The sequence below is a fragment of the Poecilia mexicana genome, unplaced genomic scaffold (assembly GCF_051168715.1).
Source record: "Poecilia mexicana isolate PSO_F unplaced genomic scaffold, ASM5116871v1 scaffold_2, whole genome shotgun sequence".
Taxonomy (NCBI): Eukaryota; Metazoa; Chordata; class Actinopteri; order Cyprinodontiformes; family Poeciliidae; genus Poecilia; species Poecilia mexicana.
In genome coordinates this window covers 35,517,121-35,534,430 of record NW_028263371.1, presented here as the reverse complement: position 1 = coordinate 35,534,430, position 17,310 = coordinate 35,517,121, and the positions used below count along the sequence as shown (strand labels likewise).

The 17,310-nt window shown below is 42.3% G+C and overlaps 1 protein-coding gene across 1 annotated transcript; it reads right to left on the bottom strand.

Annotated features, from left to right (window-relative positions):
* Positions 1-648: 648 nt before the first annotated feature.
* On the bottom strand, positions 649-2,796 carry cryaa (crystallin, alpha A). The gene is made up of 3 exons (XM_014976371.2): positions 2,402-2,796; positions 2,110-2,232; positions 649-1,183 (listed from the first exon to the last, which is right to left on the bottom strand). The coding sequence occupies exons 1-3, from the start codon at positions 2,597-2,599 to the stop codon at positions 974-976; spliced, it is 531 nt and encodes a 176-aa protein (XP_014831857.2). The 5' UTR covers positions 2,600-2,796; the 3' UTR covers positions 649-973.
* Between the last annotated feature and the right edge of the window lie 14,514 nt (positions 2,797-17,310).

Here is a 17,310-nt window from a genome sequence, read left to right as displayed (position 1 = left end):
TAAATTTAGGATTGCCACCTTTTTCTGACACCTGCTGTCATTTATGAACTGCAAGCTGACAGTTAAAGTATCTTTTGTCATCTTTAGCAGAACACTTAAAACCAGAACTTAAATGCATTTTCACTAACTCCATATGTCAGCTTTACAGCTGTCCAGCTAACTAACTAATAATGTAAACGATTAGAAAACAATCAATATTTACCCCACATGGTGGTAGGAGCATCCACAACATCATGTTAAGGTGAAACCCAACTGTAGGTCTGAGATATGTTTCACTAAACATCGTATCCAAGCAGTCTGTTGAGGTGGTGATTATGTACTACACTGATACTGTAATTACAGAAACTTGCAACCTTATGAAGACTGGACCAAAATTCCTCTGCAATGATTTAAAGGACTTGTCAAGTCTAATAGAATGTGTTTCCTAATAAAGGAAGTGGTTCTAGAAGCTGAGTGTCCTACATTATGTCTTGTCATAAATCTGATGGTGAATTTACCAAACCAGGAAAGGACCAGATGTTAGAAGGATGTTGGAATTGTACTTACCTGCTTTACCATGAAGAACTTTCGATTACAGACCACTTAATCTTTCTGTTGTTCATGCATCCCAAGTTCAGCTGAATCTTTGGGAATAAATCAATAGACTGGTTGCAATTTGTTAATTATACAGCTTTATTATATGTTATTAGCAGATATTCACTGAACAAGGTCTACACTTGTAGACCTTGTTCTACAAGTGTAGAACAAGGCAGGACAAAAAGGGTTTCGAGCACCTTACTTAGCAACTCTTAAGGGCTGATCTATGTTATACTTAAAAACAATGACACTATAGTTCTGGATGAGGATGCTATAGAGGAACTAGAGAAAATGAAGGAAGAAGAACAAGAGTATCCTCGTAAGGGAAGGGTAGAAGAAGAAATCTGGTTGTCCATCTCAGACTAGCAGATTCTTGGGGAACTGAACCGATTTTCCTCTATGAGGATGGAGCAGCATTGGGTTTGTCATCCCGGGTGACGGGGATGCTACGCTCACCATAACCAGATTCACTTCCTCCAGATAGCTTTGGACCAGACAGCGTCAGCAGACCATCAGTTGACAGGGTACAGGTGATGGCTGATTGGTCAACAGAAGTGGGCAGGCGGTACCGGCGATGAAACTCGCGAGAAATGTAACCATGGTCGTCCTGAAAAACAAAGCGGTTGGTGCCATAAGGTATGGGTTGAGGATTACCAATTTATGTTTTAAGAAGAAATATTAGGACCAAACTTTGACATAGCTCAATCTCAAAAGTCTGAAATACAATCAGTTTCTTATAGAGTTAGTGACTTCTTAAAGATCTATATTTAGGTTTCTCCATAAGCCAATTGAGGAGCGTCATTCATTTTCCTTTGTGCTGATTGGCTGTACTCCCAAGAGCTGGGGATATATATTTCTATAGCTTTAGATTTTACTAGAAAATATCTTCAAACATAAGACACTATATGTTGCCATTGCTTTAGAACATGAGAGCATATTTTAAGATGTGAGAAAACTAATGAGTTTTCTTGCAACTAAGGAGTAATCACATTTAGTGGTACTCAAAACATTTAGAGAACCAGCTCACAGAACAGATCCAGGACTCAGTCTGGAAAACAATGGAGTTAGATTGAAGTATTTTCCAGGTCTGCCTAAGTTTGGAAAAATGGTTGAATTTTCAGACTTAATTTTTTGTTGCTGGGTTTCAGTGTTGCTTCTTTCTTTCCTTGTATATTTATCTGTTCTTCATTACATTGTTCTTTTCTTCCTATCTTGTGTTCTTTCTTCCTCAATGATTGACCCCTCATCCCTCCACTTTCCTTCTTACCTTTCTTTTTTATGTTCCCTCTTCATTCTTCTTCTTTTCTTCTATCCCTACTTGTATCCTTCTACTCCTTTGTGCTGTTCTTCCCTCCACTCCCTCTTTCCTTATCTGTCCTTTCCTTGTGTTCTCCTTTTTTCTCCCTAAATCCTCATGTTCTTCCTTCTTTTTTTATCTTTCCTGGTATCCCTCTAGTGACATCAGACTTGAATGCGGTCTAACTGTCATTCTCACCAAGTAAGTCCTGATTGGAGAAAAATCAAGAGCATCACCTGTCTTTCTCCATGCTTGCCCTGGATCTCCAGGTAGTCATCAGTCACCTTCACGCTCAGCTCTTCGGGGGAGAAGTGCTTGACGTCCAGGTAGACTGTAAACTTGTCCTTGTCAGACCTCACCTGAAGAAACAAACATGGACAGAAAGGTTCAGTCAGCACAGTGGAAAGATCTTGTGCATTTCACAACACAGCAGAAGATCCATTTCACTCCAGCTAACATTAAGAGGACTATAAAGAGCTTAAGGAATGTTAATCTGTTCTCAACTGTCAGGGTCTTAACTGTGTTTACCTCAGAAATCCCAGAGTTGGAAGAATCCAGAAGGTTGCGGAAAAGTGAGTGTCTGTAATAGGGGCTGATAGTGGAGGCGGTGTAGGGGAAAAGGTCATAATCAAACATTCCCTCTCCAAAAAACTGGTCAAAGAGTCGGGTGGGGTAGATGGAGCCCAAGGCACGTCTGAACCAGGGGTGCTGGATGGCAATATCCATTGTGGTTGGAGGCGGTTTGGTCTATGTTTGCTTGGTTTGGCTCAGGTTGGCAGGTTCACCTGCAGAACTCAGAGTCCAGTAGGACAGAAATTGCAGACGGAACAGGAATAGGAGAATAAGGCAGACAATAAAAATCTGTGAATGAAGAATGTTTCCACGGTGCTTCGTCCCCCGCTCCACAGCTGACACCTCTTTATATACCTGAGGACCAGAAAGACGGGCTTTAACAACAATCCCTCTGGAATGGCATTCTCTCATGATGGGTTGGACCCTGTCAGCAGAATCAGAGGTGACAGAAGGGGCTTGTGTGTGTGTGTGTGTGGGAGGGAGGGGGGGCACCATTAATACCATACCCTGGAGCGACCCAATGCCCTCCAAACACACCAGATTCACATGGCTGCCAAAACAAACTATGGGTGGATGGAGGAATTCTACGTGAGGAACAAAAAGGCCAGGAATCTGGCCTACAGACACACAGGGCAACGTTACCTGCATGAAACAGATACACACATCTGTTCAGCCAGTCAGTGACATAATGCTGCTGGATTGTTCTACAGCCTGGCTATGACTCCCTCTCCTGTACCTGAACTGGTATTCAGTATTATTGCTTCACTACTGTCTTGGAAATTTTAACATGTTATTTTATCAGAAGTTATTAGTAAAAAACAAAAAGAAAAAATAGTGCATAAAGAACAAATAATAGAATCAAGGCCACAATTGCTATAAATGTTCATGCTCTCAGCTGTAGTGTGTTAGAAGATGTTTGGGGATTTTCACAAACCTCTTGTCTCACCATCACTGGTTTCCTGTTGTATTCATTAGTGTAATCCCTCTGGGCTTTGGCTAGCCAACACGGGGGGCTTAGTGGCACCATGCAGCCACAGGCCAAGAGCAACTGGGCCAGGCAGCAAAAGGCTGCCTGGCTCAGGGGCAGCTTGGGGAATCTGTTTGGGTTCAGGGTTTTTAGCAGATACACACTGGGTGTGGATGCAGTTAGACTGACTGCAGTTCAGCACAGTCAGCATTCTCCCTTTTTATCAATGGGTCAGACAATGCCTGTGTGCTCTGTCCTGCCCCAGCTCCAAAAGCCCATTTTAGCCAACAACGTGGAAGCATACCAGAATGGCATTTGTAATATTCAAAGATTTTTTTTAGATGTTCATTGAGGCAAACACAGAAGAAGACAAAAGTTAGGCAGGAGGATCTGAGTGTCAGGATCTGCGTTTTTCTGTTTTTAGTCTTTTTTTTTTTTTTTTTTTTTCATTTTTTTCCTGGAGCACTTGCCATTTCGCATGGCATCCACCAGATGCCGCCAGGTGCAGAGCCCCTGAGAAGCTGCAGGGGCAACCCCGTGGTCACACCTGTAGCTCGTTTGGAGGGAGTGGATTGTGGATATAAGAAGCGGCTTATATCCACAATATAAGCCGCTGCTTATATACTCATCGCCTGAGTGTTAGCTTACCTTGGTAACTATCGTTCCAGAGAAAGGCCCTCTGTGATCTGCTCCACGTTAACTTCTTGTTGGCCTCCTTGCCAGGTGAACCTGTTACCTCCTTGCTGTTCCCATGTGTGCTGTCTGCCCCAGGCTCAGAGTGAGCCTATGATCTTCGTCGTCTGTGAGTTACCTTCCTCGTGTGTTCCTCCCTCGACGCTGCCAGTGTTGCCAGTCGGACGCCACCCCTCGTGTGTTCACCTTTCCCTGTCTCCGGTCCGTCTCCAGTGGATTCCCCTTCGGGACGCTGTGGATCTGTCGGTCCAAGCCCAAACCCAATCTGGAGAAAAGGAACAACTGGACCAAGTCGAACTCCGCTCTTTCCGCTGCGACCAAACCTGTCCGCCCTCCAACGAAGCTCCATTATCCAGCGCTCAGCTCTCAATTACTCACCTGAAAATCAAGTAAGCACCAGCTCTGTTCATTCCCGGAAAAACACTCACCTTCCTCCACTAACCCTCTGCCTTTCGTTGACAGTAAGACGACCCGGTCATCCGCTCCAGCACTCATTCCCTCTCCCCTTTCCCCTGGATTCAATAAACTCATTATTATTGTTCACTACACTGACTCTTCTGGTTGTGTTCTTGCATGTGGGTTCAAAGATTGAATACCACCATGACGGAACACTCAGGCCAGATCACGACCTCCGCAGACACAATCAGAAGGGCTTTGTCAGAACAACATGCCCTAATTCAGTCCCACGACTCTGCGTTAAGAGAGCTGGGAAGCCGCCAAGCAGAAACTAATCGTCAGCTAACAGAACTCTCTAACTTCCTACAGAACTCAGTCCAGCAGATTCCTAGTTCTCCACCTACTCCGTCTGTGGCTCCTGATCCACCAAACCGTTCCATGTTTTCGGAGGTCCGTCCATCAGCACCAGACAAGTTCTCAGGTGATGTGAAGAAAGTAAAGGGTTTCATCCTCCAGTGCACAATTATATTTAACCACTCACCACAAAGCTTCGCCCATGATGATTCTAAAATATCCTACATGTTGTCCCTGTTGACGGGTCGAGCCTTAGAATGGGCCGAAGCCCGGTTTAGCTCTGAATTATGGATGTACATTTCTTGAGTTTTTGGAAGAACTAAAACAAGTTTTCTGTCAAGATATGGAAAAAACTTCAGCCTCCCGTGAGTTACAGGGGTTGAAGCAGGGTCAGAAGAGTGTAGCCGATTTAGCTATAGATTTTAGAATCAAAGCTGCTGCTTCTGGCTGGAATGCAGCTGCACTTAAAAGCGCCTTTTTCCATGCGTTAAACGAACAAATCAAAGACGAACTGGCCCTTGTAGACGAATTCATAAATTTAACAATTAAACTGGATAACCGGATCCGTTCTAGAGCAAGAGGGCGAACTCGTCGAAATTATTCTCCACGGGTTTCACAGTTCAGTAATCTGTCCTCTCTTCAGAATTCACCAACCTCTTCCTCAGCTCCCGAACCCATGCAACTAGGACACACACACCTAACACCTGAGGAATGCCAGAGAAGGCTGCGTTCACGGCTCTGTCTCTACTGTGGTGAGCCTAACCATGTTATCGCTACTTGTCCCGTTCGTTTAAACCCACAGGTCCGGCAGTAAGGACGGGGAGACTGCCGGAGCCACAAACACCCAAACCCCGTCTCATCATTCCTGTCACCCTCTTTAACCATAACAAACCTTTTCCCCTGTCAGCTCTCATCGACTCAGGATGTGAACAAAATCTTAACTCTGAATTAATCCAGCAACTCACCCTCGAGGTTGAACCACTGTCAGTCCCTCTCCGTGTTTCAGCCCTGGATAGAAAGAACCTGCCACAAATCACCCACCGTACCAAGCCACTACGCCTATTAATCTCAGGTAACCACACCGAAGAAATCATATTTTTTGTTTTTCCTGCAGCCAGTTCCTCCATAGTTTTGGGCTTCAATTGGTTATTCACACAAAACCCCCATATTGATTGGGTCGAAGCCAAGATTGAGTCTTGGTCTGCCAAGTGCCACTCCACCTGCCTTCATTCCGCCGTTCCAGCCCCGACTTCCCCTTCAGAGCCAACTAATGTTGAACCACCTGACATATCTTAAGTTCCCAGTGAGTACCATGATTTATCCGCAGTTTTCAGTAAAGACAAGGCCTTATCTCTGCCACCTCACCGACCTTACGACTGCGCCTGGCGCTCCATTACCTAACAGTAGGTTATACAACATTTCCAGAGCTGAACGACAAACTATGGAGGATTACATAAACAAGTCTCTTGCAGCAGGCATAATCCGCACTTCATCCTCTCAATTAGGCGCAGGATTTTTCTTCGTGGGGAAAAAGGATGGTTCCCTGCATAGACTACAGAGGACTAAATCAGATTACTATAAAGAACAAGTACCCATTACCTCCGTTATCCTCAGCATTTGAGCCTGTTCAAGAAGCCACCATTTTCACTAAACTGGACCTCAGAAATGCGTATCACCTTCTCCGCATTAGAGAAGGTGACGAGTGGAAAACAGCATTTAAGACCCCCATGGGGCACTATGAATATTTAGTCATGCCCTTTGATTTATCTAACGCTCCTGCCTTTTTCCAGGCTCTGGTAAACGATGTCCTCAGGGATTTCATAAATGTGTTTGTGTTCGTCTACTTAGACGATATCCTGATCTACTCCAAGCCCCTCGTTGAACACAGAAGACGAGTCCGCTTGGTTCTTCAGAGACTTCTTGAGAACAAGCTATACGTTAAAGCAGAAAACTGAGTTCCACCGTCAATCAGTGACTTTCCTGGGATACGTTCTTGAGGGCAGACAGGTAAGGGCATTGGAGGATAAGATCAAGGCAGTCCTAGACTGGCCGAAACCCGAAAACAGTTGCAGTGTTTCTTGGGGTTTGCTAATTTCTATAGAAGATTTATACGCAACTATAGTCAAACTGCATCACCTCTAACTGCCCTTACCTCCACTAAGGAGGAGTTCATCTGGATCCCTCAAGCTGATGCCGCCTTCGCTGAACTCAAAGTCCCAGTTCGCACAGGCTCCCATACTCGTCCAGCCCGACCCCAAGAAGCAGTTTGTGGTGGAGGTGGATGCTTCCGACACAGGAGTCGGAGCAGTCCTCTCCCAGACCACTGATCATGACCAGAAACTTCATCCATGTGCCTTTTTCTCCCGCAGGCTTTCACCAGCTGAGAGAAATTACAATGTGGGGGACAGAGAGCTCCTAGCCATCATACTAGCTTTGGAGGAATGGCGTCACTGGCTAGAGGTAGCTGAGCACCCCATCCTGGTCTGGACTGATCATAAGAACCTGTCATATCTCCAATCTGCTAAAAGATCCAACCTGCGCCAGTCACGATGGCCTCTGTTTTTCTCACGTTTTAACCTATCCATTTCATATCGTCCAGGTTCCAAAAATGTAAAACCTGATGCCTTATCCCGAGTCTATTCCTCTGACTCTGAGGAAGCTCCAGTTCCCATTCTTCCTCCTAGCTGCACTGTGGGTGTGGTAACCTGGGAGATTGAAGACATCATCCATCAAGCCCAGCAAATCGAACCCCCTCCAGAATCCTGCCCACCAGGTAAATTGTCTGTTCCTTCATCTGTCCGATCCCGTTTCCTCCAGTGGATACACGCCTCTAAGTTCTCCGCTCACCCTGGCATCAGTCGCACTATAGGGCTGATAAATCGTAAGTTCTGGTGGGGTTCGATTCATAATGATGTAAAGGAGTTCGTCTCAGCCTGTGTAGTCTATGCTAGGAACAAGTCGTCAAACAGTCCTCCCGCTGGTCTCCTACAACCTCTACCCATACCCAAACGACCCTGGTCGCCGTGGACTTTGTGACTGGACTCCCTGCTTCTAAAGGTATGACCACCATTCTAACCATCGACCGTTTCTCCAAAGCCTGTCATCTCGTCCCGCTCTGCAAATTACCCACTGCCGCTCAAACTGCCATGCTTCTGATTAAACATGTTTAAACTCCATGGTATTCCCCAGGAGATCCCCTCAGATCGTGGTCCCCAGTTTGTCTCACAGGTCTGGCGTCAATTCTGCTCTGCTCTGGGAGCCAAGGTGTCACTCAGTTCCAGTTACCACCCTCAAACCAACGGACAGACAGAGCGCATGAACCAGGAGCTAGAGGCAACCCTGCGATGTATGACCTCCACCAATCCCGATGACTGGGCCCAGTACCTTCCTTGGGTAGAGTATGCACACAACAGCCACATCTCTGCAGCCACTGGTCTTTCCCCGTTTGAAATAGTGCTAGGGTACCAACCACCACTCCTGCCCTCCGATGAAGATAACACCTCTGTCACATCAGTTCAACACCACATTCGTAGAAGCCATAAAATCTGGAATGACACCATCACTGCTCTCAACAATTCTGCTCTGAATAAACGTCTAGCTGACAGCAGGAGAACCCCGGCCCCTACATACTCCGTAGGCCAAAAAGTGTGGCTATCTACACGTGACATTCCCCTCAAGTCTGTCTAAGAAGTTGTCCCCCAAGTTCATTGGTCCCTTCGAGGTGTTGTCTGTCATCAGTCCCTCTGCTGTGCGCCTTCATCTCCCCCCATCTCTGCGCATGCACCCGACCTTCCATGTATCCCAGATCAAGCCCGTTCTGTCCAGTGGACTTTGCCCTCCGGCCGAACCCCCTCCACCTGCCCGTGACGTAGATGGCCATCCGGCCTTCATCGTCCACGGATTGTTGCCTCCCGGCGGCGAGGTCGGGACCACCAGTACCTTGTCGACTGGGAGGGCTACGGTCCAGAGGAACGTTCCTGGGTGCCTGGATTGTTTATATTGGACTCTACCCTTATTAGGGATTTTGAGGATTCGCAGCCCTCATCCTCTGCTCGGCCGCCAGGTGGCGTCCGTTGAGGGGGGGGTACTGTCGGGGTCTGCGTTTTTCTGTTTTTAGTCCTTTTTGTTTTCATTTTTTTTCCTGGAGCACTTACCATTTCGCATGGCATCCACCAGGTGCAGAGCCCCTGAGAAGCTGCGGGGGCAACCTGGTGGTCACACCTGTAGCTCGTTTGGAGGGAGTGGATTGTGGATATAAGCAATGGCTGAACAACTTCTCATCGCCTGAGTGTTAGCTTACCTTGGTAACTATCGTTCCACAGAAAGGCCCTCTGTGATCTGCTCCAGGTTAACTTCTTGTTGTCCTCCTTGCCAGGTGAACCTGTTGCCTCCTCGCTGTTCCCATGTGTGCTGTCTGCCCCAGGCTCAGAGTGAGCCTATGATCTTCGTCGTCTGTGAGTTACCTTCCTCGTGTGTTCCTCCCTCGACGATGCCGGTGTTACCGGTCGGACGCCACCCCTCGTGTGTTCGCCTTTCCCTGTCTCCGGTCCGTCTCCAGTGGATTCCCCTTCGGGACGCTGTGGATCTGTCGGTCCAAACCCAATCTGGAGAAAAGGAACAACTGGACCAAGTCGAACTCCGCTCTTTCCGCTGCGACCAAACCTGTCCGCCCTCCAACGAAGCTCCATTATCCAGCGCTCAGCTCTCAATTTACTCACCTGCAAATCAAGTAAGCACCAGCTCTGTTCATTCTTGGAAAAACACTCACCTTCCTCCACTAACCCTCTGCCTTTCGTTGACAGTAATACGACCCGGTCATCCGCTCCAGCACTCATTCCCTCTCCCCTTTCCCCTGGATTCAATAAACTCATTATTGTTCACTACACTGACTCTTCTGGTTGTGTTCTTGCATGTGGGTTCGAAGATTGAATACCACCATGACACTGAGAACCTTGATGAAAAAAGAAATCCTCTATTTTACCAGTCCACCTTATTTGCTAAAGGTGCAGCAAATACAAAATGTGGAAGAAAGAAGATTTAATCAACTTTGAACAGTTATTAGTAATTTCAGAAACTGGTCGTATACTGGAATTTTCATGTCCCACCATCATTCAAGTGTATAAGGAATAGAGGGGGGGGGGACCCCATAAGTAGTGTTTGGACAAAAATGCCTTGTTGAAGTTAATAGTTTGACTTGGAAAAAAGTTAACAGTGGCTCAAAGAACCACTTGTTGCAACTGAGATATGTAAAGTATCAACAATGAACATATCTGCTACAGTAGGAGGAAACGACACTAGATGCCAGACAGCCATCTAAGAACAGGAAATTTAGGTCACTGCTTATTCAAACTCACCAACATTAGACAATAACAGATTGGAGAAAGTTTGCCTGGTTCAAAAAGTTCAGTGTACTCCAATGATTTCCATAGCCAAAAGCTTCCAATCCCACAGAGCACATTTAGGTTGTAGATTACCAGAACTACCGTGTTCTATTTAAAGTGCTCAATCTGGAACCAGATTTTTGACCTGTAAAAGACTGGAATGGACGGCAAGACCATCCACAATGTGGTCTGTATGAATGAGAGCGCTGATGGCTCCATAATTCCTAAATTGAAGGAATAACAGATAACAGTCTGAAGTCTACAATCTGGAGCTTTGTGGATTAACTTCATGATTTTCTGTCAGAGGGTTCTTCAGATTTGTGGTAATACAGACTGCTACAGGAGATTCTTCACACCCTTCAACATCTACAAAAACAATTTGAAGACAACTGCATATATATTGAATTGAGCTGAATTGCCTTGAATGGAACTTGACCCAGTAGATTTAGTAGATTTACAAAGGTGAGTTCCATAAGAAGAACCTGCACCCGTCTCCCTGTGGAATATCTGCAAAAGGAGCTGAAACTTCAGGTTGCCAAGCAACATCAAAACCTTCAGGATTTGGAGATTATTTGTAAAGAGAAGTGGTTCTAGAAACCAGATAGAAGTGTCAGGGTCAAGAGGCTGCAGAGTCCGCTTCATCCCAGGATCCACATGTGGTGCGTGGAGGAGCTTCTCTTTCCATGTCCACACATCAGTAAGTTGAGCTTTTAATGGGGTGGTTCAGGAATGATTAGAGGGAATGCTCCACCTGCTCCACCTGCTGTGATAAGCCAAACTTGGATAATCTATAGCAGCACAATCAGTCTCTTAAGGCATGGAAATACAAAGACTGTACACAAGGTGGCGCTATTAGCATTAAAGTAGCTTCAATGGTATGTTTGAGTATATTCTTATGTGTATAACTATTATTAGAGCTCTTTCTGTCTCTACTGTATATGATATTTTCATACCCTGGTCAATAAAATTGGCTTATGGTTGATTATGGTATGAAACAGATAAACATTATGTACTGGATCCGTGTTTGTTTTTCTCTATTTCAGAATAATTCCAACATGTTTATGTAACCGCAGGGGTTCGACCCCATCCTTTGTTCCTGGGATTGGGGAGTACAAGTTTTTTTTTTTTTTTTTTTCATTATGCAAAACAGTCAAGCACTGTCAACTTCTCTGTCTGCGCTGCCTTTGGGAAATGATAAAAATGTTCCCTACCCTCTGTGCGTAGAGCATCGGTTCTGCCTGAGTTCTGCCCTGAACACAGAAAAACATGCACTATCTGATCCAGACTTGGATTGATCTTTCATAACGACACCATTCCTGGCAGAATTACATAAGATCTCAGATCTGAGAGATTATTAATGCAACTAAAAATCGGCCTCTTATCTAATCTATAGTTTACTAGTATGTGGTCACTCTGCTTACATAACAGGTGACTAATCATTTGTTATATCAAAGTAACCAAAAAAAAAAAAAAAAAATCAAGAGATACAAAGGACAGACCTTCTGTTTAACATCCTGTCCAGGTTAGAAAAAGCACACATGGACTCATTTCTCTGCATCACTTTGCAACAGGACATATGTAGTTTTTGATATACAATATTTAAAACATGTTTTAAACAAGATTTAAAGAATATGTCCTAATCAAAGTCAATACAAAAAGGACAAAGTTTGTTTCCACTGCAGGAGACTACTTCAGGAAGTAGGGTTGTTTTCTGAGACAGAACATAATTTAAAAAAAATGTTTTTTAAACTACAGGTGGAGATTTTTTTGCTCTGAAGGTGCTAAACATTTCTCTTGTTCCCATCATGTCCCAGTTTAAAAGCCTTAAAATTGGCTTTAAATGATGCAACATATTGTATTAAAGGGTTTACAATCAAATACATTGTAAATGCAGCCATCTTGCAGCCACTATTATTAAAACATTTCTTTTTTTGTGACTTTAATATGATTTTACTTGTGTTTCACATGTAACCACGAGGGCTGCACTGTGTTTCTTAGGTTCTAGGTTTGATTGCTTACCTAATTATTTTGTTCTTTATTGTTCATCCTACAGAACATCAACATGAGTTATTAGAAAGACTTTCCAGCCTTAGATGACCACATTTTTAATCAGTGTTTCATGGTTCTGAATCGTGCCTGAGCAGTGGTGTGTAAGCAGATATCAAAGTGCGGTTGGATAATTGGCCTGTTCCTCTGTAGCTCCAGACATTCCTATGGGGCGGGTTCTGGTAGAAGTCTCTGACACCTGCAGACAAAACATCCAGCATTTAGCTTCAGACAAACTACAAAAGTACAAGTGTGTGACTTTTTAAACATTTCTCACTGATGTTCTATTTATTTTATCTTAATGTTTAATATGTTTCTTCTGTCCACATCTATGCGTTTCAGGATGCTTGAGTCTGTTTGTATTTTGTTGTTTAAATCTTGTAAATCAAGAATCTTCTTTTCAAGTTTAGATCAGTCACATTACTGTGGACATCAGAAAGTACTTCAGATTGTCAATGGATAACAATGGATTGTGTCTTTGAGTTACAGTACATTCCCAAGATTCTGTGTGGAATAGTCTTGTAAAGGCTTTATTTTTAAAGCCAATCAACATTTAAAAAATCATTTTCATGTTGATCAAAGTCAGCTCTGTCAGGACTCTGGGTTTTTGGGTTGGCTTTGCTTTTCATTTTATTTAGCTTTATGTTTTAGTTCACTTTAGTTTAGCCCTTCATGGTCCTTTTGATACTACTATTATTTGAGGTATTTAATGTAATTAGAATTATATTATTGCTTTTCTTATTTTGAGTCCTTTATAGTGTTTCTAGTTAGGTTTATTCTTTAGTTATCTTAGGTTCTGTCCTTGTCCGAGTCCATGTCAAGCCTTCTTTAATGACTATAGTTTATTTCTATTTTATCCTTTTAGTTATTTCTTATTTCAGCCTCCCTGGAGTGTTTCTAGTAATGTTTATTTCTTAATTTCACCACCCTAGGTTTAGTTATTCTTCCATGTCCAAGTCTATGTATATCTTCCTTTAGTAATTCTAGCTAGGTTATTTCTTAAGTCCTTCTAACTTTCCCCGTAGTGTTACTAGCTCTTATTTTGTCACTAGGTTCAGTTAGTCTTTCTTTAGTAATTCTAGTTAGGTTATTTCTTTGTTTAGATCTTCTAGTTTCTCTTGCTCTATGTTCCTTAGTTCTTATTGTTGTTAGATCAGCATTGTTTCTATTTAGGTTCGGTTATGGTTTTTCCCTCATATCTTTCTCTCCTAGTTCATCAGGTTTTCTTTACTCTTGGTGTCTTTTGTATTAGAAGTATTTTTCAGGTCCCAGTTTCCTACCTTATGTGTTCCCAGCAGATCTCCTTAGTTTCCATGTGCCACCTTCTCCTCACCCCTCAAGCCAGCTCTTGTGCCAACTACTCACACATGCAATCACTCTTCTCGTCTAGCTAGGTCATTGTTCCAATTACTACCTCCCAGTACTTAAGCTCCTGCTTTTTCAGTCACAACTCACTAGACTTTCTTGTTACCCTGCTTATCTCCATGCTTGTCATTCCCCCTGTGTTCCTTAGAATATCTTTGTGTTTCAGTTTTGGATTTGCTCTGGTTTGTTTAGTGTTTCCCTCGGATGTTCATTTTTTGTAAGCTGGACTCTGATTTTGTTAATTAAATTCTCTAAACCTGCTGCTTTTGGGTCCACCACACCACATGACAAGCTGTAAAGAAAATAGCAACTTAGTTATACTAACACTCACTAGAAAAACCATAACCTAGGGGAACAGTTGAAACAGATGGTACTCATGCTTTTACACAAAAAACAATCTAATACCCAAGTTTTTTTCATCTACTTTGCATTTTGTTCTTGTTGGTGTTAATGTGGGACTGATCTGGGTTTAAATTTATTTTAATATTGCAGAAGTTGCAGTAATGTGTTGGTTGTGGAAGCTGATTGAATACAGCTTCCACAACAGTAAGCTATATTTATGAAGCAACTTTTTAATTTGGGCAAAGCTTACCTTTTTGCTTTAACAAGTGTGGTCTAAACACATACCCAAAGTGCAACAGAATTGTTCCAACAATCACAGGTTCAATTTCCATCAGATGATGCAACAAGTTGAATTTGAAACAATTATCAAACTTCAGATGTTAGCTCCTTTCACTTTGGCAGATGAAATTCCTAAAGTCCAGGCAGGAAAATCCTTCTTTCACATTGCAGTTGAGTTATGACCAACTATCAGAACTGGGTTCTGACAGGGATTAACAGCACTACATGTATGAATATTTATCACTGTAGGTGTACTAAAATACAATTTGTGTAAGTTCTTTAGTTTTCTTAGCTAATATTTTATCAGTACATGAATTTTCTGTCTTAATCACGTTCAGAACTTTAATTAGAAAACTGCCAGTGATGTGAGGCATTACATCTCTGACAACACTTTGTTTAGAGATCACACCTGATTTTCTTCAACAGAACAGGACTAACCATATTACTGTGTAGCTACTTAAACAATTCAGAATGATTTAGACTGTTCGTTCCCTCTTCATTCATAGCTCTGGAATAAAGGAAGCAAGAAAATACACTCGTGTACATAAAGATTTCTAAAAGCCATCATCCAGATCTTCTCCAAGGAAGATGAAGATTGTCTTCCCCATTGAAAATGTTGAAATCAATGTTCCACATTTATTCATCCATTTGCTCTGGGAGACAAAGTTATTTACATGTAAGAATGGTATCCAGAGGTTGAGCACAGACATATGGATAGAAAGATTTCATGCTTGACAAACATGACTGTCTGAACTGGTGTGGTCCACGTTAGTAAGATCTGCTAATGCACAATCTTCAGTATTATTCTGAATAAATTCATGAATTGAGGAAATACAGAAAACAGTAATATTTCATCTTCAACCTTTTAGTCATACATATTTTAACAGGGTCAAATCCTTAATAAGGGGGATCAAAATGTTTAACTCCCTGCTGCAATTCACACAATTCACATCAATAAGATAAATGTCCTAAAAAAATGTTTTTGACCTAATGCAGAGTTGCGCCACCCTTGCTGGCAACAGCTGGCATTAAGTATTTGCAGTAACAAGTAATGAGTCTTTTACATCTCTGTGAAGGAATCTGACCCATTTTGTAGAATTGTTTTAATTCAGCTACACCAGTCAGTTTCCCATCATGACTGGCCTGTTTAAGGTCAACCAGTTTCACTCAGTGTTATCTAAGTCCAGACTTTTCCTGGATGAAAATGTGCCTGAACACAAAGGGTCAATTCAGACTTTTTGAAGTAAAGTCTTATCACTTATCAGCAACAATTCCCTTACTGTTAGCAGAAAGTTGTCATTTTACTCTGAGCTTGTAAGTTAAATAAGTCATCTCAGTGGTGAAAGGTAGCAAGCTAGCTAAATAGCTTTAGCTAGCGTGCTAATTTTCGCATACTATTTAGCAATTTTAATAACTTTCAGAATGCTTTGAAGTGCCATCAGAAGTTGTATGTTCTTGTGGACTCAGATCTTCCATGTCAGCTGATAAAGCTCTGTAACACACCATGAGACAATTTCTAAAGGGCTGCAACAAGCTCACATGGTATGAAATTTGTTTGATAGTTAAAGTAACTATTACCAATAACTTCTTATTGAAACTAACCTTTCAGGTTGCTTGGTCCTGCTTGTTCTTTTGTGATGTCCAGGAAGACTCAATCTGCCCTTAGACTCATTTATGTTCACCAGATTAGGTTCACGACTGTTTCATGTTTTCTCTGTTTCTGGATTTTGCCTCCCACATTGGTTTGCTGAAATCCCAGAGTTGTTGCCTTTTGTAACTGACTTTGTTTCTTATCCATTCTTGAATTTGCTTCTGCCATGATGTGCTGCTTTTTGAGATCTTTTTAACCTACTTATTGTTGTTACATAGTGAAAGTGGTCCAAAAAATAATTTAGGACAAGAATTTAATGTTTAGTTATATTTTATCAACAGGGGCTTGTTGGTTGGTTTTGGATAATGAAATCATTATTTCAATGTCACTGCAGCATAAAAAAACATGTGCTAATTATCTACCTAAAGACTACATGGTTAGGTTTATTTAATATCTGACATCTTATTAGATCAGTGGTGCCTCATGACTTCCACACAGTAAGAGGAGTGTTTCCAATCAGGATCATGTAGAAATGTAATATATATAAAACCAGACCCACCAAGTGAAGCAACCTTACCCCTAACAATTCAGAGCGTCAGTTTAACAAAATGTAGATGGGAAGGATTATGAAAAATTACACAAAAGCAAAATATATAGAAGACTGTCGGAAATTAACTTTACATGATAGGTAAGAAGTCCTTTAACTATGAGACAAAAAATTACACAGTGCTTAGAGTATTCAATCACTTAAAGGTTTATTCTGCCTTTTGCTTTTTGAAGCACTTAGATATTTCAAATCATCACATTTCATAATATGACCAAACCTCCTCAGTGTTAGAAGTCAGCAGCTTTGCTTCCTCAACTTCATGTCGTCAGAAAGGTTCTATTTAAATTAGTTTTTTACTTTGTTGATCAGGCATTCTGTTGCAAAATGGCAATTTACATTTTTTACATAGATAAATTCATCATTTGTTTAAAAAAAAAAGCATTTTCTATTTACTCGGGTAACTTTGAAAATTCAAGTGCAACAAAAAACCCCAGAACTCAATAAGGGAGGCCAATAATTTTACTTTTAACAAATCGATTGACCCAGAAACAAATTAAATTAATACTAGATAATTCACTGTGCACACAACTTAAAATAGGTCCCATTTTAATAGAAAACTTTTAAACGGCCTCAGCTGAGCAGCAGAATGAAGTCCAGCCATAGAAGAGGAAAACATTGCAGGAAACCCCACAGCAACAAGGACAGAAGCAGGGTAACGCCGCAAACAACAAAGGGAAGCAAACTGAGGAGGAACAAGCAGCAGCAGGTCATCCTGCAGTCTTCTTAATATCTCTAAGCAATGAATCCAATTAATTAAAATACAATTTGCATGGTGGAACAGTTGGTAGCAATGTTGCCTTGCAGCAAAATGGTCCTGGGTTTGAATCCCTGGTTGGGTTCTTT

Coding starts and splice junctions, on each gene's coding strand:
- cryaa (XM_014976371.2), bottom strand. CDS start 2,599: ATGGATATTGCCATCCAGCACCCCTGGTTCAGACGTGCCTTGGGCTCC. Junction 2,233..2,401: donor CCAACTCTGGGATTTCTGAG/GTAAACACAGTT, acceptor TTGTTTCTTCAG/GTGAGGTCTGACAAGGACAA. Junction 1,184..2,109: donor GCAAGCATGGAGAAAGACAG/GTGATGCTCTTG, acceptor TTTGTTTTTCAG/GACGACCATGGTTACATTTC.